General features: G+C 39.6%; 1 protein-coding gene across 1 annotated transcript in view; it reads right to left on the bottom strand.

Annotated features, from left to right (window-relative positions):
* The window catches only part of LOC128703704 (ral GTPase-activating protein subunit alpha-1), a 271,349-nt gene that overhangs the window by 177,443 nt on the left and 67,802 nt on the right, over window positions 1-26,104 (bottom strand). Inside the window, exons 5-7 of the mRNA XM_070086908.1 lie at window positions 22,900-23,038; window positions 5,539-5,668; window positions 1,946-2,035 (exon numbers count right to left, since the gene is read on the bottom strand). Of these exons, the coding sequence (XP_069943009.1) occupies window positions 1,946-2,035; window positions 5,539-5,668; window positions 22,900-23,038 (359 nt within the window). The remainder of the gene's footprint in view (window positions 1-1,945; window positions 2,036-5,538; window positions 5,669-22,899; window positions 23,039-26,104) is intronic.

The raw sequence follows: 26,104 nt of genomic DNA, 5'->3' as shown, positions 1-26,104 counted from the left end.
AATTGAACTGAAAGCGAGCGCATTTTATTCTTGTCAGTCAGGCAGTGGCCAGGACAGGAGCAGATGACAGGTGTGTTTAGTTCAGTACGGTTAGGATGGGTGAAATAGTCATGAGTTGGTGTTAGTTTGAGTAGGTAATTTTGGTAAGTTTTTTAGTGTATACCATAGGTGTTTGTGTTTAAGTGCTCTCATGTTTATTTGTAAAGCCCTAATATGCAGGGGCCTGTGTTTTGGAGAGTATTTAACATTTCCACTGCAGGCTAAGTAGCCTGCAGAAAGGGGGGTGTCATGGAGCCTCCCTGTTCACAGACGTTCATTTATTTTATTTAACTCATTAGTAGCAGTGTTAGTGAGCTAATGTGAACTGTAGTGTGGTGGTTTTTTGGAGTAGATTGTAAGTTATATATAAGTTATTATGAACATAGATATACTTTTATACTGGTTAGTTTTTGTCCTTCCTTCCTAATAATAATTAATATTGTTTAATATTTGAGTACATGCTGGCCCAAGGTTTGCTGTGTTTTTCAGAGTAATTTTATAACCCCTAGACAGCAGTGTGTGCAGCCTTTAGGAGCCAGGAACATTTTATTTAAGTTACAACTTCAAAGTTGTAACAGAACCTAACAGAGTTTGTACTAATGCTAGACAGTAAACAAAAAAGGGGGCTTTGTATTACACTAACTATTATAGGCTGCACACACTAAAGAGTAAAAAAAATATAGGAGTTAACTAATGAAGGATTGCAAAAGGTAGTTACAAATGTATAAAAAAATAGAAATGTTTATCATTTTAGACAGTAAACAAAAAGGGGGGTTTCAAAACAGTAGTACTTAAGTTTGGATTGTATTGCACTAATTGTTATAGATTGCACACACACACACACACACACACACACACACACTAGAGAATAAAAAATAAAGTAGTTAACTAATGGAGGACTGCAAAAGATAGTTACAAACATAAAAAACAGAAATGTATTTCATTTTAGACAAACAAGATGGTGATCTTGAGGTGTTTAACAAGAATATAAAATATGAGGTAGTGATTGGACAGCTTAGAATCATTGCTGTCAGACTGACAATACTGAAATGAGAATTAGGTTTTACAGAAAAAAATGGATGAAAAATTTTTTAGGGTCTCATAACACTACTTGTGGAAGTGGGTACAAACTGCATTTTTATTTTGACTCAGGCCAGCTTCACTTAGGAATTTTTTTAGATCATGTGCAGTAGAAATGAAGGTGTTGGGTTATTTATGGTTTGAGGTGGTTAGTCATAGTAGATCCCAAAACACAAATACCATAGGCAATCCCTGTTGATGGAAGGTTAAATACCCATGTCTTGTTGAGCCCTATATAACCTGCTTTTCATCTGGAGGGCTCACTTGACCTGCCACTGCCTAAGATCATGTGTATATGGCTAATGAGACCTCAAAGGCAAAAGTCAGCTACAGTTCGAGTTTATTACAGTAGCCTTTACTTCAGCATTCGCCCATTCCTTTCACAGGACTTTAACATGGTGCTGGAATCAACAAAACTCACATCCTAGTGCCACTTGAGGGTAATACTGTATTTGAACATACTGATGCCCAAACCACATCGAAGAATATAGGTAACTCATTTTACACTTTAGTTAATTATCAGTAATATAATGACTAGATGACCAATAACCCTTAAACTGTCCAAACAAATTTACGTTCACATGCGTAGTGCTCCAAAAGTAGATCTATGTTATTTTACATATTTTCAAATATAACACAAAAAAAAAAAAAGATCTAATTTTTTTACACATTTTCAAATGAAAAAAAAAAAAAAGATCTACGTTTTTTTACATACTTTCAAATACTGAAAAAATGTAGATCTATGTTTGGACAGTTTAAGGGTTAAATATTCATTAACTAAGGCAAAATTAAGTTTGTTTTACTATAATTAAAAGATTTAATTTACGTGATATAAAAGGCTGATGTGATGGAGTCTTGGTCACTAGTGCTTCCTTCTGCTGCATCACCATGACCAGAACGTCGACCATCTTCCTCCCTGTAGAAGCAAGAACTATAAGGTACAATTTGCAATTCATTTACAGTGGACCCTTGGTTTTCGTGTTTAATCCATTCCAGAGTGATCGGCGAAAACGGAAATCGGCAAAAACAGAAACCATTTTCCCCATAAGAAATAACGTAAATCCAATTAATCCGTTCCAGACACCCAGAAGTATTAACCAAAAAAAATTTTTTTTACCCTAAAGATAGATTTACATGCACAAAAGAATGAACATTCAATATGGCACTTACCCTTACTGAAGGCAGTTGTTGATGGATAGAAGACAGGGAGGAGGGGAGAGGGAAGAGAGGTCATTGTTTGGAAGGGGAATCCCCCTCCATAAAGACTCTAGGTACCAAGTCCTTATCCAGGGTCACGTCCCTCCTTTGTTTTTTAATGCCACTACGACCAGCTCGAGAGTCACTGGACCCCTGTCGCACAAAATCTCTCTCCAAATAGGTCTGTTTCTGGCGTCTCTAAGATTTGCCTAAAATGGGACATGGCACTGTCATTGTAAAAATTGCCAGCATGCATTGCAACAGCTTTCTCAGGGTGATGTTCCTCCACAAATGAATGCACCTTACTCCACATTGTACAAATCTCCTTAATCTCTGAAGAAGGCACCTTCTTCCATCTCTCTTCCTCCTCCTCTGAAGCAATTTCCAGAGCTGTGGTCTGTTGCTGTTGCAGATGAAGCTCTTGCAGCTCATCAATGGTTAGCTCTTGACTGTGGTCCTCCACCAACTCTTCCACATCCTGGCCACTAACATCCAACCCCAAGGAATTCCCCAATGCTACAACTGATTGCACAACAGGTGTAGGGTCGACAGGGTCAGCCTCAAACCTTTCAAAATCTTTCTTTTGGACACTATCTGGCCACAATTTTCCCCAAGCAGAGTTCATCATCCTGGGAGTCACTCCCTGCCAAGCCTTATCTATAAGGCAATGGAAGATACTTAAGTGATTCCTCCAGAACTCTCTTAGGGTCAATTCAGAATCCGAGATTATGTCAAAGCACCTTTGAAACATTGCTTTGGTGTACAGTTTTTTGAAGTTTGCAATGATCTGCTGGTCCATGGGTTGGATGAGAGGAGTGGTGTTAGGAGACAAGAACTTCACTGTTACAAGACTGAATTCCTTAGACAATTGGTCTTCCAAGTCTGGAGGATGAGCAGAAGCATTGTCCATTAACAGGAGGCACTGGAATGGCAATTTATTATCCAGGAGGTATTTCGTAACACTCAGGCCAAACACTTCACTGAACCATTCCAGGAAAATTTCCCTTGTGACCTATGCCCTACTGTTAGCCTTCCACATCACACACAATTTACTCTTGACAACATTGTTTTTCTTGAACACGCAAGGATTTTCAGAGTAACACACTAGTAAAGGCTTCATTTTGATATCCCCACTAGCATTACCACACAAGAAGAGAGTTAGCCTGTCTTTCATAGGCTTGTGTCCTTGGAGTGCCTTTTCCTCCTATGTGATGTAGGTCCTCTTTGGCATTTTCTTCCAAAACAGGCCTGTTTTGTCACAATTGAACACTTGTTGGGGTTGGAATTTTTCAGCCTCTACAGTCTTCAAATTCCCACATGAATTTTTCAGCCACATATTTGTCTGAACTGGCGCTATCACCATGCCTTACAACAGTGTATACCACTTTGCTTCTTGAATTTTTTGAACCAGCCTTTGCTGGCCTTAAATTCACCAACATCAGCACTCGTTTCAGACAGTTTCTTCATGAGATCATCATGCAACTTCCTTGCCTTTTCACAAATTATTGACTGCACAACCAACAACAATTTCTCCACTTCTTCAATTGTTTGGGATCTCTGTTTGGTTATCGCACTCACTCCATTCTCATCATCAGCTTCCATGATTTCTTTTCTCTTTGCCACAATGGAGCTGATGGTTGATGGTGCTTTCCCGTACATCCTGCCGAGTTCAGTAATACGTATGCCACTATCATGTTTTTAAACGATTTCTTTTTTCATTTCTACCGCGTTCCTCACTTTCTTTACCAAAGTAATGGCACTAGGAGCTTTCTTTGGGGCCATGGTGGCTTATTTAGCAGTCACACATAATAAACAAGTGCCAAAAACAATGGATTATTACAAAATGTTTCATATGACCTCACAGGATATGTTCACTCACCGAGAAACAACACGACTGCCTGAGACTGAGTGTGGGAGGCGGCTTTGTCTGTGCACTGGGCACTGGACAAGTTCTGTACCATCGATGAAAACGGAGGAAATCAACGAAAACAGAACCAATATTTTGACGAAAAAAGTTGGCGAAAATGAAAATTGATGATAACAGGGATCGACGAAAAGGGAGGGTCCACTGTACTGTATTTAGGAAAACAACTTAAAACCACATGAAAAATTATGCTAAGTTTCTGAAGATTTAATGTATACTATATAATAACACATTAAAATAATGATAAGACAAAATCTGAATCATTACAAAGTGTGAAATATGAATGGTAAAAAAAAAAACTTGATCGAAAGGTAAACAAGTAAATGAAAAACTATGTATAAGAACTACACTAACAATCCTAAGTCAAGATGTATATTTTACCTAAATTTTTTTTCAGCATAGCCCCTGTCAAAAGTAGCCATATACTTGTAACTGGTTTCAACAGTTATTCTACTCTTTCAACCTGACATGAGGCCAAACTTCCATTGTGACTGTCTGAGCACTGCAGGCTTACAAAACCATCACAACCTGGTCGATCAGACACTTTCTGCAGGAAATGGTCCAGTTTCCTCTTGAAAACTTCCAACTCTGTTCTGACAAATACTTCACATATCTGCTAAGAGGAGGCTGAAGAGGCTTGGATCATAGATATTGACCACTAATGTTGATGTAGTACCTATGGCACTCATGCACTAGTCTGAGTTAATTCTACATTCCTCCCAGGTTTCTCACTTTAGTTATAATACAAATCAGAATGTAATCTGAAACCCCAAGACTTTTATCACATAGTAAGTGGATAAGAAAACTACCTAATTTTTCTTGGCCTGCAGTCAATTTCTGCCATCTCTGGCTATTCAACACCAGTTCACATTAGAGGTGTCCCTCCCAGCCACTGTGGAGAACCTCCTGCTACTATGTCCCCAGTTCTGGTCTGTTTAGATCTTCCCCAGCAGGCTTTTAATCCCTCACAGTGTATACTGACTGTCATTTCCACTCCTGGATGGAGAGGACTTCTATCTGCAGGATAGCAATGACATCCTGCCCATTCACTTTTCTCAGGCCCAATCATTTTGCCATCAAGTTGTGACAGGGGTTGCTGCCAGTGTCCATGCTTCAGGTGCTTTAGATAGATGAGGTAATAAAGTTCTAAGGTAATCATAATTTTTCAACCCAACCATAAATCACTACAGTATCCAAATTTGTTCTGGTTCTTCATCAAAAAATTATGCTGTATCCAAAATATTGTTCAGAGAAAAAAAAATTTAATTATGGCTGGCAGTTTACATTATAGTACTTACCCTACAGATGACACTGACTGCCCACTTCGCTGTGAGGTAGATATGACAAACTTCCGCACCCACTCGACGACTGCCACTTGACAGGTGCCATAAGGGCTCAACCCTGGGCTGCTGCGAAGTTCTGGTAACTCTGTTCATTGAGTAAAATAAAGTATCTGTAGCTAATCTGTTAATGGTTTTAAGTATCACTGCCCCCACAGCCTGGTTTCAAACCAAGCCACCTAAACTGCAAAAGAAAAATTGCAAAAATAAGAACTCTCAAGAAACACAAGAGGAAAGCAAAGTGTACTATATTGAATGTAAGAAGATATGCGAGAGATTTATTTGTCATCTTACATTATCAAGAGAAAGAAAATTTATGAATATGAATAAAATGTTTTAATAGTTCTTTCATACTGTTTTAACCCTTTCAGGGTCCAAGGCCAAAATCTGAAGTGGTACCCCAGTGTCCAAGAAATTTTGAAAAAAAAAAAAAAAAAATTATTTTTTCTTACAGAATTAAAGATAATATTTTTGTGAAGGTAATAAAACAAAAAACAAAACAAAATCTGATCAGTACTTACCGAGATACAGTGGCAGGAAGTTGACCCAAAATGACCGGGTGGCAGCAACATTAGTGACTTCCGCAAAATCCCATTTTTTTATTTTACGTTTTTTTATACTTTTTTTTTTTTTCTAATTTTTTTCTTTTTCTAATAACATTTGTGGCCTATGAGACCAGCATAATGTATATTACAGATTTCTATACCATTCCTGGCTACTTGGCCATACACAACTATAGAACAGACCAGCAAGGGGGAGGAACAGCTATGTACAACTCAAATCAACTCGAATGTATCAATAAATCTTGCACAAGGGATGAATATGGAGAATATATCATGGCCAAATTTAAATCAAAAGACCTGCAAAAAGCCCCTCACAGTTATAAACATCTACGGAGTACTACAGTCAAACATTTACCACTTTAGTTACAAACTAGGAAACATGATTACTGATGCACACATGAATAAAGACCACCTACTACTAACAGGTGATTTCAACATAAACATACTACACGACCAGGACCCACAAGCAACCGAATTCACAAACACAATGAGTAACTGCCTGCTGCTACCAGCAATATCTAAACCTACAAGAATCTCCGAGACAAGCATCTCCTTAATAGACCACATCTGGACAAACACCATATCCCCTTTAACCCTTTGACTGTCGCAAGCCCCTTTCTGAAACTGTCATTCTATGTCACAAAATATTCGAAAAAAAAAATTATTTTTTCTTATGAAAATGTTAAGATTATTTTTCTGAGTGTTTTAGTTCAAAAAACAAATTTTTGCCATCAATACTTACCGAGATATAGAGGCTCGAAGTTTGCAGAAATTGAGCCGTGTATGGCAACAGCGGCGACTGCCGCTCACCCGGTAAACTTTGATTTACTTGTATTTGAAGGTTTGTTGTTTTTTTCACTATTTTCTTTTTCACATAACTTATGTGGCCTGTGAGACCAAAGTAAGGTGCAATGTACATATATACACTCGTTGTATACAACACAATAAGCACACAAACATAATTATCAATATATTGTTTACAAAACTTGTTTACAAAAACAAACAATACAAAATTTTTTTTATTACTATTGTTCTATAATATACAGTGGTCCCTCAATAATCGTCCGGCCTGAAAGTCGTCCATTTCGGAAATAGTCCTGTTTTTTCGTCAAAATATTGGCTCGCAAATGGTCGGGTAACTCGCTAATAGTCCTTCGTCCCGGACGCGTACTCACGCTCTGAGCCGCCTCGGCCTTTCCTTCCCAGCCAGTGTGCCATTGTTTACCAGTGAGTGACGGTCCCCTCACGTGCTCCAGGGAAATATTTCATAATATTCCATTTATTTTAGTGCTTGCAAGTTATTTAAGTGCTAAATAAGCTACCATGGCTCCAAAGAAAGCTCCAAGTGCCAAGCCTTTGGTAAAGAAGGTGAGAAATACAATTGAATTTAAGAAAAACATCATTGAACAATATGATAGTGGCGTAAGTGTGGGCGAACTGGCCAGGATGTACAGTGGTCTCTCGTTTTTCGTAGTTAATCCGTTCCTGGAGCTGCTACTATTAACGAAATCTACGATTTGCGAATCAATTTTCCCCATAAGAAATAATGTAAATACAATTAATCTGTTCCTGACACCCAGAAGTATTAAAACAAAAAATTTTTTTACATGAAATATACATGTAGTACATAAACAATACAATGGGAAATGATGAATGTAACATTAACAGCATAACATTTACCTTTATTGGAGATTCTTCTTAGTGTATGGGAGACTGGAGGAGGAGAGAGAGAGGATTGTTTATAGTTTGGAAGGGGAATCCCCTTCCAGCAACACCTCAGGTACCAATTGCTTTTCTGGGGTTGCTTCTCTTCTCTGTTTCTTAATGCCACTAGGACCACCTTGAGAGTCACTAGAGTCCTGTCTCACATAATAACTGTCCAGAGAGCTCTGTTTCTAGCGTCTCTTTAAAACTTCCCTAAAATGGGCCAAGACTTTGTCACTGTACATGTTGCCAACATGGCTTGCAACAACCTTGTCAGGGTGATGTTTCTCCATAAAACTTTCCATCTTACCCCACATAGCAAAAATCTCTTTAATTTCTGAAGAAGGCACCATCTTCCATCTCTCTTCCTCCTCCTCTGCAGCAAGATTCTGAGTTGCGATCTCTTGCTGTTCCTGCTGAAGCTCTTGCAGCCCCTCAGTGGTGAGCTCTTTGTTGTGGTCTTCCACCAATTCTTCCACATCCTCCAAACTCACATCCAACCCCATGGAACTCCCCAGTGCCACAATTGATTTTACAACAGACATAGGCTCATCAGGGTCAGTCCCAAACCCTTCAAAATCCCTCTTGTCGACACAATCTGGCCACAATTTTCTCCAGGCAGAGTTCAAAGTCCTGGTAGTCACTCCCTCCCAAGCCTTACCTATAAGGGTTATGCAATGGAGGATGCTGAAGTGTTCTCTCCAAAATTTCCTTAGGGTCAAGTGAGTGTCTGTGGTCACAGTCGAAGCACCTGTGAAACATTGCCTTGGTATAGAGTTTTTTAAAGTTTGCAATGACCTGCTGGTCCATGGGCTGGAGGAGAGGAGTGGTATTTGGGGGCAAGAACTTGACTGTGATGAACCCAAACTCCTCGAAAATTAGGTCATCCAAGTTTGGAGGATGAGCAGGTGCATTGTCCATTACTAGCAGGCACTTGAGATCCAATTTCTTTTCCAGGAGGTAATTCTTCACACTAGGGCCAAACACTTCATTGAACCACTCGACGAAAATTTCCCTCGTGACCCATGCTTTACTATTAGATTTCCAAAACACACACAATTTACTCTTCATAACAGATATATCAGATCACTTTCTAGTTGTAGCTACACTGAGAGTAAAGGGTAGATGGGATACAAGGAGAATAGAAGCATCAGGGAAGAGAGAGGTGAAGGTTTATAAACTAAAAGAGGAGGCAGTTAGGGTAAGATATAAACAGCTATTGGAGGATAGGCTATTGCATAGGCAATGGGGTCGAAGAGGTATGGGGTAGGTTTAAAAATGTAGTGTTAGAGTGTTCAGCAGAAGTTTGTGGTTACAGGAAAGTGGGTGCAGGAGGGAAGAGGAGCGATTGGTGGAATGATGATGTAAAGAGAGTAGTAAGGGAGAAAAAGTTAGCATATGAGAAGTTTTTACAAAGTAGAAGTGATGCAAGGAGGGAAGAGTATATGGAGAAAAAGAGAGAGGTTAAGAGAGTGGTGAAGCAATGTAAAAAGAGAGCAAATGAGAGAGTGGGTGAGATGTTATCAACAAATTTTGTTGAAAATAAGAAAAAGTTTTGGAGTGAGATTAACAAGTTAAGAAAGCCTAGAGAACAAATGGATTTGTCAGTTAAAAATAGGAGAGGAGAGTTATTAAATGGAGAGTTAGAGGTATTGGGAAGATGGAGGGAATATTTTGAGGAATTGTTAAATGTTGATGAAGATAGGGAAGCTGTGATTTCGTGTATAGGGCAAGGAGGAATAACATCTTGTAGGAGTGAGGAAGAGCCAGTTGTGAGTGTGGGGAAGTTCGTGAGGCAGTATGTAAAATGAAAGGGGGTAAGGCAGCCGGGATTGATGGGATAAAGATAGAAATGTTAAAAGCAGGTGGGGATATAGTTTTGGAGTGGTTGGTGCAATTATTTAATAAATGTATGGAAGAGGGTAAGGTACCTAGGGATTGGCAGAGAGCATGCATAGTTCCTTTGTATAAAGGCAAAGGGGATAAAAGAGAGTGCAAAAATTATAGGGGGATAAGTCTGTTGAGTATACCTGGTAAAGTGTATGGTAGAGTTATAATTGAAAGAATTAAGAGTAAGACGGAGAATAGGATAGCAGATGAACAAGGAGGCTTTAGGAAAGGTAGGGGGTGTGTGGACCAGGTGTTTACAGTGAAACATATAAGTGAACAGTATTTACATAAGGCTAAAGAGGTCTTTGTGGCATTTATGGATTTGGAAAAGGCGTATGACAGGGTGGATAGGGGGGCAATGTGGCAGATGTTGCAAGTGTATGGTGTAGGAGGTAGGTTACTGAAAGCAGTGAAGAGTTTTTACGAGGATAGTGAGGCTCAAGTTAGAGTATGTAGGAAAGAGGGAAATTTTTTCCCAGTAAAAGTAGGCCTTAGACAAGGATGTGTGATGTCACCGTGGTTGTTTAATATATTTATAGATGGGGTTGTAAGAGAAGTAAATGCGAGGGTCTTGGCAAGAGGCGTGGAGTTAAAAGATAAAGAATCACACACAAAGTGGGAGTTGTCACAGCTGCTCTTTGCTGATGACACTGTGCTCTTGGGAGATTCTGAAGAGAAGTTGCAGAGATTGGTGGATGAATTTGGTAGGGTGTGCAAAAGAAGAAAATTAAAGGTGAATACAGGAAAGAGTAAGGTTATGAGGATAACAAAAAGATTAGGTGATGAAAGATTGAATATCAGATTGGAGGGAGAGAGTATGGAGGAGGTGAACGTATTCAGATATTTGGGAGTGGACGTGTCAGCGGATGGGTCTATGAAAGATGAGGTGAATCATAGAATTGATGAGGGAAAAAGAGTGAGTGGTGCACTTAGGAGTCTGTGGAGACAAAGAACTTTGTCCTTGGAGGCAAAGAAGGGAATGTACGAGAGTATAGTTTTACCAACGCTCTTATATGGGTGTGAAGCGTGGGTGATGAATGTTGCAGCGAGGAGAAGGCTGGAGGCAGTGGAGATGTCATGTCTGAGGGCAATGTGTGGTGTGAATATAATGCAGAGAATTCGTAGTTTGGAAGTTAGGAGGAGGTGCGGGATTACCAAAACTGTTGTCCACAGGGCTGAGGAAGGGTTGTTGAGGTGGTTCGGACATGTAGAGAGAATGGAGCGAAACAGAATGACTTCAAGAGTGTATCAGTCTGTAGTGGAAGGAAGGCGGGGTAGGGGTCGGCCTAGGAAAGGTTGGAGGGAGGGGGTAAAGGAGGTTTTGTGGGGGAGGGGCTTGGACTTCCAGCAGGCATGCGTGAGTGTGTTTGATAGGAGTGAATGGAGACAAATGGTTTTTAATACTTGACGTGCTGTTGGAGTGTGAGCAAAGTAACATTTATGAAGGGATTCAGGGAAACCGGCAGGCCGGACTTGAGTCCTGGAGATGGGAAGTACAGTGCCTGCACTCTGAAGGAGGGGTGTTAATGTTGCAGTTTAAAAACTGTAGTGTATAGCACCCTTCTGGCAAGACAGTGATGGAGTGAATGATGGTGAAAGTTTTTCTTTTTCGGGCCACCCTGCCTTGGTGGGAATCGGCCAGTGTGATGATAAAAAAAAAAATGATTTTTTTATTATTTTTTTTTATTATCCCACTGGCCGATTCCCACCAAGGCAGGGTGGCCCGAAAAAGAAAAACTTTCACAATCATTCACTCCATCACTGTCTTGCCAGAAGGGTGCTATACACTACAGTTTTTAAACTGCAACATTAACACCCCTCCTTCAGAGTGCAGGCACTGTACTTCCCATCTCCAGGACTCAAGTCCGGCCTGCCGGTTTCCCTGAATCCCTTCATAAATGTTACTTTGCTCACACTCCAACAGCACGTCAAGTATTAAAAACCATTTGTCTCCATTCACTCCTATCAAACACGCTCATGCATGCCTGCTGGAAGTCCAAGCCCCTCGCACACAAAACCTCCTTTACCCCCTCCCTCCAACCCTTCCTAGGCCGACCCCTACCCCGCCTTCCTTCCACTACAGACTGATACACTCTTGAAGTCATTCTGTTTCGCTCCATTCTCTCTACATGTCCGAACCACCTCAACAACCCTTCCTCAGCCCTCTGGACAACAGTTTTGGTAATCCCGCATCTCCTCCTAACTTCCAAACTACGAATTCTCTGCATTATATTCACACCACACATTGCCCTCAGACATGACATCTCCACTGCCTCCAGCCTTCTCCTCGCTGCAACATTCATCACCCATGCTTCACACCCATATAAGAGCGTTGGTAAAACTATACTCTCATACATTCCCCTCTTTGCCTCCAAGGACAAAGTTCTTTGTCTCCACAGACTCCTAAGTGCACCACTCACTCTTTTTCCCTCATCAATTCTATGATTCACCTCATCTTTCATAGACCCATCCGCTGACACGTCCACTCCCAAATATCTGAATACGTTCACCTCCTCCATACTCTCTCCCTCCAATCTGATATTCAATCTTTCATCACCTAATCTTTTTGTTATCCTCATAACCTTACTCTTTCCTGTATTCACCTTTAATTTTCTTCTTTTGCACACCCTACCAAATTCATCCACCAATCTCTGCAACTTCTCTTCAGAATCTCCCAAGAGCACAGTGTCATCAGCAAAGAGCAGCTTTGACAACTCCCACTTTGTGTGTGATTCTTTATCTTTTAACTCCACGCCTCTTGCCAAGACCCTCGCATTTACTTCTCTTACAACCCCACCTATAAATATATTAAACAACCACGGTGACATCACACATCCTTGTCTAAGGCCTACTTTTACTGGGAAAAAATTTCCCTCTTTCCTACATACTCTAACTTGAGCCTCACTATCCTCGTAAAAACTCTTCACTGCTTTCAGTAACGTACCTCCTACACCATACACTTGCAACATCTGCCACATTGCCCCCCTATCCACCCTGTCATACGCCTTTTCCAAATCCATAAATGCCACAAAGACCTCTTTAGCCTTATGTAAATACTGTTCACTTATATGTTTCACTGTAAACACCTGGTCCACACACCCCCTACCTTTCCTAAAGCCTCCTTGTTCATCTGCTATCCTATTCTCCGTCTTACTCTTAATTCTTTCAATTATAACTCTACCATGATAATGAATGATAACATTGTTTTTCCTGAACACTCTGGGATTTTCAGAATGGTACACTAGTGATGGCTTCACTTTAAAATCCCCACTAGCATTAGCACAAAACATTAGCGTCAGCCTGTCTTTCATAGGCTTGTGTCCTGGCATTGCCTTTTCCTCCTGTGTAATGAAGGTCCTCTTTGGCATTTTCTTCCAAAAGAGGCCTGTTTCGTCACAATTGAACACTTGTTCAGGTTTCAGTCCTTCAGCCTCTATGTACTCCTGGAATTCATGCACATATTTTTGAGCCGCCTTGTGGTCCGAACTGGCAGCCTCACCATGCCTTACCACACTGTGTATACCAGTATGGTTCTTAAATCTCTCAAACCAACCTTTGCTGGCCTTAAATTCACTCACATCACCACTATTTGCAGGCAATTTCTTTACCAGATCGTTGTGCAATTGCCTAGCTTTTTCACAAATAATCGAAGTCATAAGAGTATCTCCTGCTAATTGTTTCTCATTTATCCACACCAATAACAACTTCTCAACCTCTTCGAGTACTGGTGATCTCATTTTTGTCAGCATAGTTACCCCCTTTGAAACAACAGCATCCTTGATTTCCTTTTTCTTGGCCACTATGGAACATATGGTTGTGTAGGGTTTCTTATACATCCTGGCTAGTTCGGCCGCACTTGTACCACTTTCATATTGTTCAATGATGTTTTCTTAAATTCAGTTGTATTTCTCACCTTCTTTACCACAAGCTTGGCACTAGGAGCTTTCTTTGGAGCCATGGTAGCTTATTTAGTACTTGCAAGCACTAAAATAAATGGAATATTATGAAATATTTCGCTGGAGCACGTGAGGGGACCTTTGCTCACTGATAAACAATGCCAGACTGGCTGCCGCCCCGGCTCACGTCGTGGGTACACGTCCCGGACGAACTACGACTCGCGAGTCAACCAATGAAAAGCGAGCCCATGTTTATACGAAAATACCCATATGATTTCCGAAATCTATGATTGCAGAGAACTACGAAAAGCGAGGGACCACTGTATAACAAATCCCGTACAACCATATCTTCCATTGTAGTCAAGAAAAAGGAAATCAAGGATGCTGTTGTTGCAAAGGGGGTAAATATGCTGACAAAAATGAGATTACCAGTACTTGAAGATGTTGAGAAGTTATTATTGGTGTGGATAAATGAGAAACAATTAGCAGGAGATAGTCTTATGACGTCGCTTATTTGTGAAAAGGCTAGGCAGTTGCAGGACGATTTCGTAAAGAAATTGCCTGCAACTAGTGATGATGTGAGTGAATTTAAGGCCAGCAAAGGCTGGTTTGAGAGATTTAAGAAGTGTACTGGCATACACAGTGTGGTAAGGCATGGTGAGGCTGCCAGTTCGGACCACAAGGCGACTGAAAAATATGTGCATGAATTCAAGGAGTACATAGAGGCTGAAGGACTGAAACCTGAACAAGTGTTCAATTGTGATGAAACAGGCCTCTTTTGGAAGAAAATGCGAAAGAGGACCTACATTACTCAGGAAGAAAAGGCGCTGCCAGGACACAAGCCTATGAAAGACAGGCTGATGCTAATGTTCTGTGCTAATGCTAGTGGGGATTTCAAAGTGAAACCGTTACTAGTGTACCATTCTGAAAATCCCAGAGTGTTCAAGAAAAACAATGTTATGAAGTGTAAATTGTGTGTTTTGGAGATCTAATGGTAAGGCATGGGTCACAATGGACATTTTCGTCGAGTGGTTCAATGAAGTGTTTGGCCCTAGTGTGAAGAATTACCTCCTGGAAAAGAAATTGGATCTCAAGTGCCTGCTAGTAATGGACAATGCACCTGCTCATCCTCCAAACTTGGATGACCTAATTCTGAAGGAGTTTGGGTTCATCACAGTAAAGTTCTTGCCCCCGAATACCACTCCTCTCCTCCAGTCCATGGACCAGCAGGTCATTGTAAACTTTAAAAAACTCTACACCAAAGCAATGTTTGAAAGGTGCTTGAATGTGGCCTCAGACACTCACTTGACCCTATGAGATTTTTGGAAAGAACACTTCAGTATTCTCCATTGCATAAGCCTTATGGGTAAGGCTTGGGAGGGAGTGACTACTAGGACTTGGAACTCTGCTTGGAGAAAATTGTGGCCAGATTGTGTCCACAAGAGGGATTTTGAAGGGTTTGGGGCTGACCCTGATGAGCCTATTTCAGTTGTTAAATCCATTGTGGCACTGGGGAGTTCCATGGGGTTGGATGTGAGTTTGGAGGATGTGGAAGAGTTGGTGGAGGACCACAACGAAGAGCTAACCACTGAGGAGCTGTAAGAGCTTCAGCAGGAACAGCAACAGATCGCAGATCAGAATCTTGCTGCAGAGGAGGAGGAAGAGAGATGGAGGAAAGTGCCTTCTTCAGAAATTTAGGAGATTTTTGAAATGTGGGGTAGGATGGAAAGATTTATGGAGAAGCATCACCCAGAGAAGGCTGTTGCAAGCCATATTGGCAACTTGTACAGTGACAGAGTCTTGACCCATTTTAGGGAAGTTTTAAAGAGACGCTAGGAACAGAGCTCTCTGGACAGTTTTTTTGCGAGACAGGACTCCAGTGACTCTCATGCTGGTCCTAGTGGCATTAAGAAACAGAGAAGAGAAGTAACCCCAGAAAAGCAATTGGTACCCGAGGTGGTGGTGGAAAGGGATTCCCCTTTCATACAGTAAATCATCCAATCAGTCTCCTTCTCCAGTCTTCCATACACAAAGAAGAATCGCCAATAAAGGTAAGTGTTATTCTGTTAATGTTTAATTCTTGTGCCACTGTATTGTTTATGTACTACATCTACATTTTATGTAAAAAAAATTTTGTTTTAATACTTCTGGGTGTCAGGAACGGATTAATTGAATTTACATTATTTCTTATGGGGAAAATTGATTCGTAAATCGTCCATTTCAATAATAGTCCCACTTCCAGGAACGGATTATGGACGATTATTGAGGGACCACTGTATATACCAATGTACAGTCACCGAACATATTCCTAGAAGTTCTGCAGCTTGTGTAACTCTTTGAAACATGTTTTCATACACAATGGTGTTTTACACTCTCACACATAAAACCAGTGTGTATGCATTTTTGTGGACTTTTTTTTTATGTGCAAAGACAGAACACCCTCTCTGAGCAGTTTTCTTCAAAGTATTAGCAGGCAGTTGTGTTATATAGTTTTTTTTTTTTTTTTTTTTTCAACAAGTCGGCCGTCTCCCACCGAGGCAGGGTGACCCAAAAAAGAAAGAAAATCCCCAAAAAGAAAATACTTTCATCATCATTCAACACTTTCACCACACTCGCACATTATCACTGTTTTTGCAGAGGTGCTCAGAATACAACAGTCTAGAAGCATAAACATATAACATATCCCTCCAAACTGCCAATATCCCAAACCCCTCCTTTAAAGTGCAGGCATTGTACTTCCCATTTCCAGGACTCAAGTCCGACTATATGAAAATAACCGGTTTCCCTGAATCCCTTCACTAAATATTACCCTGCTCACACTCCAACAGATCGTCAGGTCCCAAGTACCATTCGTCTCCATTCACTCCTATCTAACACGCTCACGCACGCTTGCTGGAAGTCCAAGCCCCTTACCCACAAAACCTCCTTTACCCCCTCTCTCCAACCCTTTCGAGGACGACCCCTACCCCGCCTTCCTTCCCCTATAGATTTATATGCTTTCCATGTCATTCTACTGTGATCCATTCTCTCTAAATGACCAAACCACCTCAACAACCCCTCTTCTGCCCTCTGACTAATACTTTTATTAACTCCACACCTTCTCCTAATTTCCACATTCCGAATTTTCTGCATAATATTTACACCACACATTGCCCTTAAACAGGACATCTCCGCTGCCTCCAACCGTCTCCTCGCTGCTGCATTTACCACCCAAGCTTCACACCCATATAAGAGTGTTGGTACTACTATACTTTCATACATTCCCTTCTTTGCCTCCATAGATAACGTTTTTTGACTCCACATATATCTCAATGCACCACTCACCATTTTTCCCTCATCAATTCTATGATTAACCTCATCCTTCATAAATCCATCCACCGACACGTCAACTCCCAAGTATCTGAAAACATTCACTTCTTCCATACTCCTCCTCCCCAATTTGATATCCAATTTTTCTTTATCTAAATAATTTGATACCCTCATCACCTTACTCTTTTCTATATTCACTTTCATCTTTCTACCTTTACACATACTCCCAAACTCATCCACTAACCTTTGAAATTTTTCTTTAGAATCTCCCATAAGCACAGTATCATCAGCAAAAAGTAACTGTGTCAATTCCCATTTTGTATTTGATTCCCCATAATTTAATCCCACCCCTCTCCCGAACACCCTAGCATTTACTTCTTTTACAACCCCATCTATAAATATATTAAACAACCATGGTGACATTACACATCCCTGTCTAAGACCTACTTTTACTGGGAAGTAGTCTCCCTCTCTTCTACACACCCTAACCTGAGGCTCACTATCCTCATAAAAACTCTTTACAGCATTTAATAACTTACCACCTATTCCATATACTTGAAACATCTGCCACATTGCTTCCCTATCCACTCTATTACATGCCTTTTCTAAATCCATAAATGCAATAAAAACTTCCCTACCTTTATCTAAATACTGTTTACATATATGTTTCAATGTAAACACTTGATCTACACATCCCCTACCCACTCTGAAACCTCCTTGCTCAATTGCAATCCGACATTCTGTCTTACCTCTAATTCTTTCAATTATAACCCTACCGTACACTTTTCCTAGTATACTCACTAAATTTATTCCTCTACAATTTTTACAATCTCTTTTGTCCCCCTTCCCTTTATATAAAGGGACTTTACATGCTCTCTGCCAATCCCTAGGTACCTTCCCCTCTTTCATACATTTATTAAACAAAAGTACCAACCACTCCAACACTATATCCCCTCCTGCTTTTAACCCTTTCAGGGTCCGTCCCGTAGATCTACGGCTTTACGTTCAGGGTCCAAACCGTAGATCTACGCCATGAGCTCAGCTCACTCTGATAAACTGTGAGTGGTACATTTGGGCCTAGATATGAGAGAATACATCTATGTGGTATGTGTGCACCACATAAAACAGATCCTGCAGCACATTGTGTATAATGAGAGAAAAAAAATGAAATCATGATTTTTCGATTAAAACAGCAACTTTGCAGTGTTTTTTCGTATGTTTTTTATGGTTGTATTTGCGATTTCTTGGTCTCATGTGATAGAATGGAAGACATATTACAGAAATAGAGATGATTTTGATTGGTTTTAGCATTGGAAATGGCTTGAAACTGAGCTCAAAGTAGCGGAAATGTTAAATTTTTGCCGATATTCAAGAGTAAACAAACGACCTCACACGTCTAATACACGTCAGCTGGTGGGTCTAATATACATTCACAAATATGGTGATGATATTTATACAATTATTACAGTATTGCATAACAGTAAATCTTCTATTTTTTGGTGTGAATAAGAATTCATTATGTGAATAAAAAATCAAAATGGAATTTATTTGTAAAGCCTCAAAACATAACTAATGAACAGACGAAATGTTAGTTTAGTGCCAGGAATGCCTACATTGTTCATTCTGGACCCTATTTTGAAATTGGAATATTTTGAACTTTGTGTTAAATTGGCCAAATTAACAATTTCTGATCACTTTATTTTGTAGTTGAAACAGTTGACTTGGCGATTTCTTGTGCTCAATCGATAGAATAGAAGTAATACTAGTGAAATAGCTAAGAATTTGGTTGATTGGAATAATGTAATTGGCCTAAAATGGGAGTCGAAGTCGGCAAAATCGCCGATTCGTAAATATCGCTGACACATCAAAATTCGCGAGAGCATAATTTCGTCAATTTTCCACCAAATTTCGTACTTTTTGTTTTATTACCTTCACAAAAAGATTCTCTACGATTTCATAAGAAAAAATAACAAATTTTTTTTTTTTAAATTCTTGGACACTGGTGCGTGACTCCAGATTTGGGCTTTGGACCCTGAAAGGGTTAACATTTCTGTCATGATCCCATCAGTTCCAGCTGCTTTACCTCCTTTCATTCTACGTAATGCCTCGCGTACCTCCCCCACACTTACGTTCTGCTCTTCTTCACTCCTAAAAGATGTTATACCTCCCTGTCCAGTGCATGAAATTACCGCCTCCCTTTCTTCCTCAACACTTAAAAGTTCCTCAAAATATTCTCGCCATCTACCTAATACCTCCCTCTCCCTATCTACTAACTCCCCTACTCTGTTTTTGACTGATAAATCCATACGTTCCCTAGGCTTTCTTAACTTAACTCACTCCAAAATTTTTTCTTATTTTCATTAAAATTTCTTGACAGTGCCTATCCCATTCTATCATCTGCTCTCCTTTTGCACTCTCTCACCACTCTCTTCACCTTTCTTTTACTCTCCATATACTCTGCTCTTCTTATAACACTTCTGCTTTGTAAAAACCTCTCATAAGCTAACTTTTTCTCTTTTATCACAACCTTTACTTCATCATTCCACCAATCGCTCCTCTTTCCTCCGGCCCCCACCCTCCTATAACCACAAACTTCTGCCCCAGATTCTAATACTGCATTTTTAAAACTCATCCAACCCTCTTCAACCCCCCCACTACTCATCTTTGCACTAGCCCACCTTTCTGCCAATAGTCGCTTATATCTCACCCGAACTTCCTCCTCCCTTAGTTTATACACTTTCACTTCCCTCCTACTTGTTGTTGCCACCTTCCTCTTTTCCCATCTACCACTTACTCTAACTGTAGCTACAACTAAATAATGATCCGCTATATCAGTTGCCCCTCTATAAACATGTACATCCTGGAGCCTACTCATCAACCTTTTATCCACCAATACATAATCTAACAAACTACTTTCATTACATGCTACATCATACCTTGTATATTTATTTATCCTCTTTTTCATAAAATATGTATTACTTATTACCAAGTCTCTTTCTACACATAGCTCAAATAAAGGCTCCCTATTTACATTTACCCCAGGCACCCCAAATTTACCTACTACTCCCTCCACAACATTTTTACCCACTTTAGCATTGAAATCCCCAACCACAAGTACTCTCACACTTGGTTCAGAACTCCCCATGCATTCACTCAACATTTCCCAAAATCTCTCTCTCTCCTCTACACTTCTCTCTTCTCCAGGTGCATATACACTTACTATAACCCACTTTTCACATCCAACCTTTATTTTACTCCACATAATCCTTGAATTAATACATTTATAGTCCCTCTTTTCCTGCCATATCTTATCCTTCAACATTATTGCTACTCCTTCTTTAGCTCTAACTCTATTTGAAACCCCTGATCTAATCCCATTTATTCCTCTCCACTGAAACTCTTCCACCCCCTTCAGCTTTGTTTCACTTAAAACCAGGACATCCAGCTTCTTCTCATTCATAACATCCACAATCATCTCTTATCATTTGCACATCATCCACGCACATTCAGACTTCCCACTTTGACAATTTTCTTGTTATTCTTTTTAGTAATCTTTACAGGAATAGGGGTTACTATCCCATTGTTCCCGGCATTTTAGTTGACTTTTACAACACGCATGGCTTACGGAGGAAAGATTCTTATTCCACTTCCCCATGGATATAAAAGGAAAAGTAATAAGACCAAGAACTATTAAAATAAAATCAAAGAAACTCAGATGAGTGTGTATAAATAAACATGTACATGTATGTGTAGTGTGACCTAAGTGTAAGTAGAAGTAGCAAGACATATCTGTTATCTTGCATATTTATGAGACAGACAAAAGACACCAGCAACCCTACCATCGTGTAAAACAATTACAGGCTTTCGTTTTACACTCACTTGACAGGACGGTAGTACCTCCCTGGGTGGTTGCTGTCTACCAACCTACTATACAAATGGTTAAAGTGTTGAATGATAATGAAAGCTTTTTCTTTCTTTCTGGGTTTTTCTTTCTTTTGGGTCACCCTTCCTTGGTGGGAAACGGCCAATGTGCTAAAAAAATAATAATAATAATAATAATAATGCCATTTGGGGGTCCTCTCACTTCCTACACAACTGTCCACTTGATTGTTAATGTTACTGATAACCATTATATTTATACAAACCATAGCATTCATTTCATTCCTCCACTATTTAATCAAAGCTTTTTTTAACTAAAATACAAAAATGATTTGACTGAGATAAAAGCAATAATCCTAGGTAGTAGGTTGGTAGACAGCAACTTCCCAGGGAGGTGCTACCGTCCTACCACGTGAGTGTAAAACTGAAGCCTGTAATTGTTTTACATGATGGTAGGATTGCTGGTGTCTTTTTTTTTCTGTTTCATACACATGCAAGATTTCAGGTACGTCTTGCTACTTCTACTAACCTTTAGGTCACACTACTCATACATGTACAAGCATATATATACACACCCCTTTGGATTTTCTTCTATTTTCTTTCTAGTTCTTGTTCTTGTTTATTTCCTCTTACCTCCATGGGGAAGTGGAACAGAATTCTTCCTCCGTAAGCCATGCGTGTTGTAAGAGGCGACTAAAATGCCGGAAGCAAGGGGCTAGTAACCCCTTCTCCTGTATATATTACTAAATGTAAAAGGAGAAACTTTCGTTTTTCCTTTTGGGCCACCCCACCTCGGTGGGATACAACCAGTGTGTTGAAAGAAGAAGAAAACATGCAAGATTTCAGGTAGGTCTTCCTACTTCCACTTACATTTTAAGGTCAAACTACACATGCATGTACAGGCATATATATACAGACACTTCTGGGTTTTCTTCTATTTTTCTTACTAGTTCTTGTTCTTGTTTATTTCCACTTATCTCCATGGGGAAGTGAAACAGAATTCTTCCTCTCTAAGACATGTGTGTCACAAGAGTTGACTAAAATGCTGGGAGCAAGGGGTTAGTAACCCCTTCTCCTGTATATACATATTACTAAATATAAAAGGAGAAACTTTCGTTTTTCTTTTTGGGCCACTCCACCTCGGTGGGATATGGCTGGTGCGTTGAAAGAAAGAAAGAAAAAAGCAATAATGAGTAGCATATTTATGAATATTCGTAATGTAGTTGAGAGGTTCAGTGTGATACTTAAACTGAGCAACATTTATATTTTAAGAAGGCTGGAGGCAGTGGAGATGTCATGTCTAAGGGTAGTGTGTGGTGTAAATATTATGCAGCAAATTCATGGTGTGGAAATTAGAAATGTGTGGAGTTACAAAAAGTATATTCAGAGGGCTGAGGAGGGGTTATTTGAAGTGGTCTGGTCATTTAGAGAGGATGGAGCAAAATAGGATGACTTGGAGGGTGTATAAATCTGTAGTGGAGGGAAGGAGAGGTAGGGATCATCCTAGGAAAGGATGGAGAGGGGGTAAAATTGGTTTTGTGTGAAAGGGGCTTGGACATACAGCAGGCATGTGCAAGCATGTTAGATAGGCGTGAGTGGAGATGAATGGTTTTTGGAACTTAACGAGCTGTTGGAGTGAAAGTAAGGGTAATATTTTGTGAAGGGATTCAGGGAAACCGGTTAGCCGGACTCGAGTCCTGGAGGTGGGAAGTATAATGCCTGCACTTTAAAGGAGGGGTTTGGGATATTGGCTGTTTGGAGTGACATCTAAACTTTCATATCTGCATGCCTTTGCAAAGACAGTGGTTGTGTGTGAATGACGGTGAAACTGTTGAATGATGGTGAAAATGTTTCTTTTTTTGGTCACCCCGCCTTGGTGGGAGACGTGTTAAAAAAAGAGTATATCATGTAGATCTACAACCAAGTAAGAAACTGTTTTCCATGTTCACCTATACAAGATATTGCATAGAAATATACAAAATTAATTAAAAAAAAAAAAAACAGTCCATAGAAGGGGGGTGGCAATGTAACTAAAAGCAGCAGTTAAAAGGTAAAACATTAACAAATGACTTTCTTACCTAAATTTGGTTTATACAGCGAGTTTGAAGAATTGAAACTAGGGAAGATATGTGGCATGTACCACATTCGAAACATGGTAAACAGGTACGAAAATGACTTGCTATGCTGTGTACGGTCTTGCCACTCAACTCTTCGTACCTGAACAACAAATTGTGAAAAATAATTAGCCTAGGTTGAAATGATCGCTTTTCCAAACAAACTGATCATTTATCATTTTTGTCTAACTTTGCAAAAATCTGTCTGCACATTAAAAAATTAGTAAACATTGCCAATGATGATAAATAACACTTGCTAATGGTAGAATAACTTTATACACAAATAGTACTGTTAGTTACAGTGTACTTAAAACTTTTGTCAGTCAGGTTAATTCACATGAATACTGTTCAAGCCAATATCAAACCTACCAATACAGTACTGTTAATAATCTATTTCAGGCTCCCTCCAAAAAAACAAAACAAAAGATGACATAATTAAAAGGGCTTGGCAATATCTACAAATCACACGAAAATAAATATGCATTTCGTTTATCAATCTGCAGAAAGAATTTGATGCTGTTAGTCACAACATTCTTCCAAAATTTGATAACTAAGACGAATTAGACACGTTCAACATCTGAGTATCTTGTAGACATTTCACCTGCCAGTGGTTTTATCAGTACAATACATGGACATAATGTGAATGCTGTAGAAAGTTAAAGATGAGGTAATCAGTCCATCTGCCTAGGAGCAGGCGATGAGCACCTTTGTCTTGAAGAATCTGAAGCACAGGCAGGAAGATTGGCACTTATGTACTGCAGTCAGATGAAATGCAGCAGACGAAGGCACTGTCACTGGTAGGAGGGATTTCCCAGTGGTAGCAGGTCATGCCCAAGAGTTGGGACAGTGACAATGCCTATATCTGCTGCACCTCATCTGACTCCAGAACGTAAGCAGTAATCATCCTACCCATGCCTCAGATTCTTCAAGGCAATAGAGTTCATAACCTGCTCCTAGACTGAGAGACTGATTGCTCTGTCTTCCACTGTCTTCTGTATGTATGTATTTCTACAGTCTTCAGATTATGTCCATGTACTGTATTTTATTGATAGACCCATTGGATGGCGTTATGTCTACAAGATACCTAGACGTTGCACATGTAATTCTTCATCATCTTACAGGTCATTTATACCACTGATATGCAGACTGATGACTATAGCATCAGACTGAGTCAATAAAACATATCATATAGTTCCCAGTAACTTTCAAATTCATAAAAACTCTTAAAGCACCTCTGATTCACATTCCAGGCAATATAATTTTATTTGCTGTTTTTCCACTCCAGATAATACTGAATATTTATGTAGAGTATATGCCACAAATTATTCTCAGCATATGGAGACATAGCACACAAAGAAAATTTTGTCTTGAACCCCTTGACTGTCGCAACCCCAAATCCTGAGGTGTCTCCTGGTGTCGCAAAATCCCCCCCCCCCCAAAAAAAAAAAAAAATTATGAAATCAGAGAATCTTTTTCCGGGTGTAATGACACCAAAAGAACAAAATTTGATGGAAAACTGACGGAATTACGCTCTCGTGAAGTTAGCGATCTCAGCGATATTTATGAATCGGCGATTTCGCCCACTTTGAGCACTATTTTCGGCTAATTCCATTGTTCCAGTCGACCAAACTCATAGCTATTTCATTAGAACTCCATTTTTTCTATCAATTGAGTACAAGAAACTGCCCATTTACCGATTTCAACTACCCAATAACGTGGTCAGAAATTTGCAATTTGGCCAATTTCACGAAAATTAAAAAATGACAATTTCAAAATAGGGTCCAGAATGAACAATGCAGACATTCCTGGCTCTAAAATAACATTTTCTATGTTCATCAGTCACGTCTCCAGGCCCCTCTGATATTACAGTGGAACCTCAAAAATCAAACTTAATCCGTTCCAGGAGCTAGTTCTAAATTCGAAAAGTCTGAAATTCGAAGCAATATTTCCCATAAGAAATAATGGAAATACAATTAATCCGTTCCAAAAACCCAAAAATATTCACACAAAAAATACATTTTATAGAGATTAATTAAAGTTTTACATACAACAAATACTATAGTTTTTAATTATGTATAGTAATACATATAAAATAACATTTTTACTTACCTTTATTGAAGATTGGTGATGGCATCCGGAAGATAGGGAGGAGGAGAGAGGGAGCTGGGGTTAGTGTTTGGAAGGAGAATCCCACTCCATGAGGACTTCAGGTAAAGCCCTCTCTGGGGTTACTTCCCTTCTCTGTCTTTTAACCCTTTGAGGGTTTTCGTCGTACTAGTACGTTTTACGCGTAGGGGTTTTTGACGTACTAGTACTCATAAATTCTAGCGGCCTCAAATCTAGTGGGAGAAAGCTGGTAGGCCTTCATATGAAAGAATGGGTCTATGTGGTCAGTGTGCACAGTCTAAAAAAAATCCTGCAGCACATAGTGCATAATGAGAAAAAAAAAACTTTGACCATTTTTTTTTAATAAATCAGCGAATTTGCAGTGTATTTTCGTATGGTATTTATTGTTGTATTCTAGTTTTCTTGGTCTCATTTTATAGAATGGAAGACATATTACAGAAATTGAGATGATTTTGACTGGTTTTGCAAAGAAAGGTGCCTTGAAATTGAGCTCAAAGTAGCAGAAATGTTCGATTTTTATCAAACTTCAAAAGTAATCAAATCGTGCCAAGCGTGCAATACATGTCAACTGGTGAGTCTAATATTCTTTCACAAGTGCACCAATAATATTTATACCATTTTTTACACTAATGCAGTAGTCTGCATAACAGTAAATCTTATATTTTTTGTGAAAATAAAAATTCAAAGTGGAAAGCAAAAGAATATAAGAGGGGACTTGAGACATGACTAATGACTAGAGGAAATGTCATTTTAGTGCCAGGAATGTCTTTCTTGTTTATTCTGGACCCTATTCCGAAATTGGCATCTTTTGAAATTTGTGTGAAATTGGCAAAATTGCTAAATTCTGACCACTGTACTGGATAGTTGAATTTCATAAATGAGTGGTTTCTTGCATCCATTCGATAGAAAAAATGGAGTTCTAGCGAAATATTCATGTTTTTTGTCGACTAGTACAGTGAAATTGGCCGAAAATGGGGCTCAAAGTGGGCAAAATCGCTGATGCGTAAACATCGCCGAGACCGCAAACTTTGCGAGAGCATAA

Source organism: Cherax quadricarinatus, chromosome 20, assembly GCF_038502225.1.
Source record: "Cherax quadricarinatus isolate ZL_2023a chromosome 20, ASM3850222v1, whole genome shotgun sequence".
Lineage (NCBI taxonomy): Eukaryota > Metazoa > Arthropoda > Malacostraca > Decapoda > Parastacidae > Cherax > Cherax quadricarinatus.
This window is presented reverse-complemented; position numbering and strand designations above follow the sequence as displayed.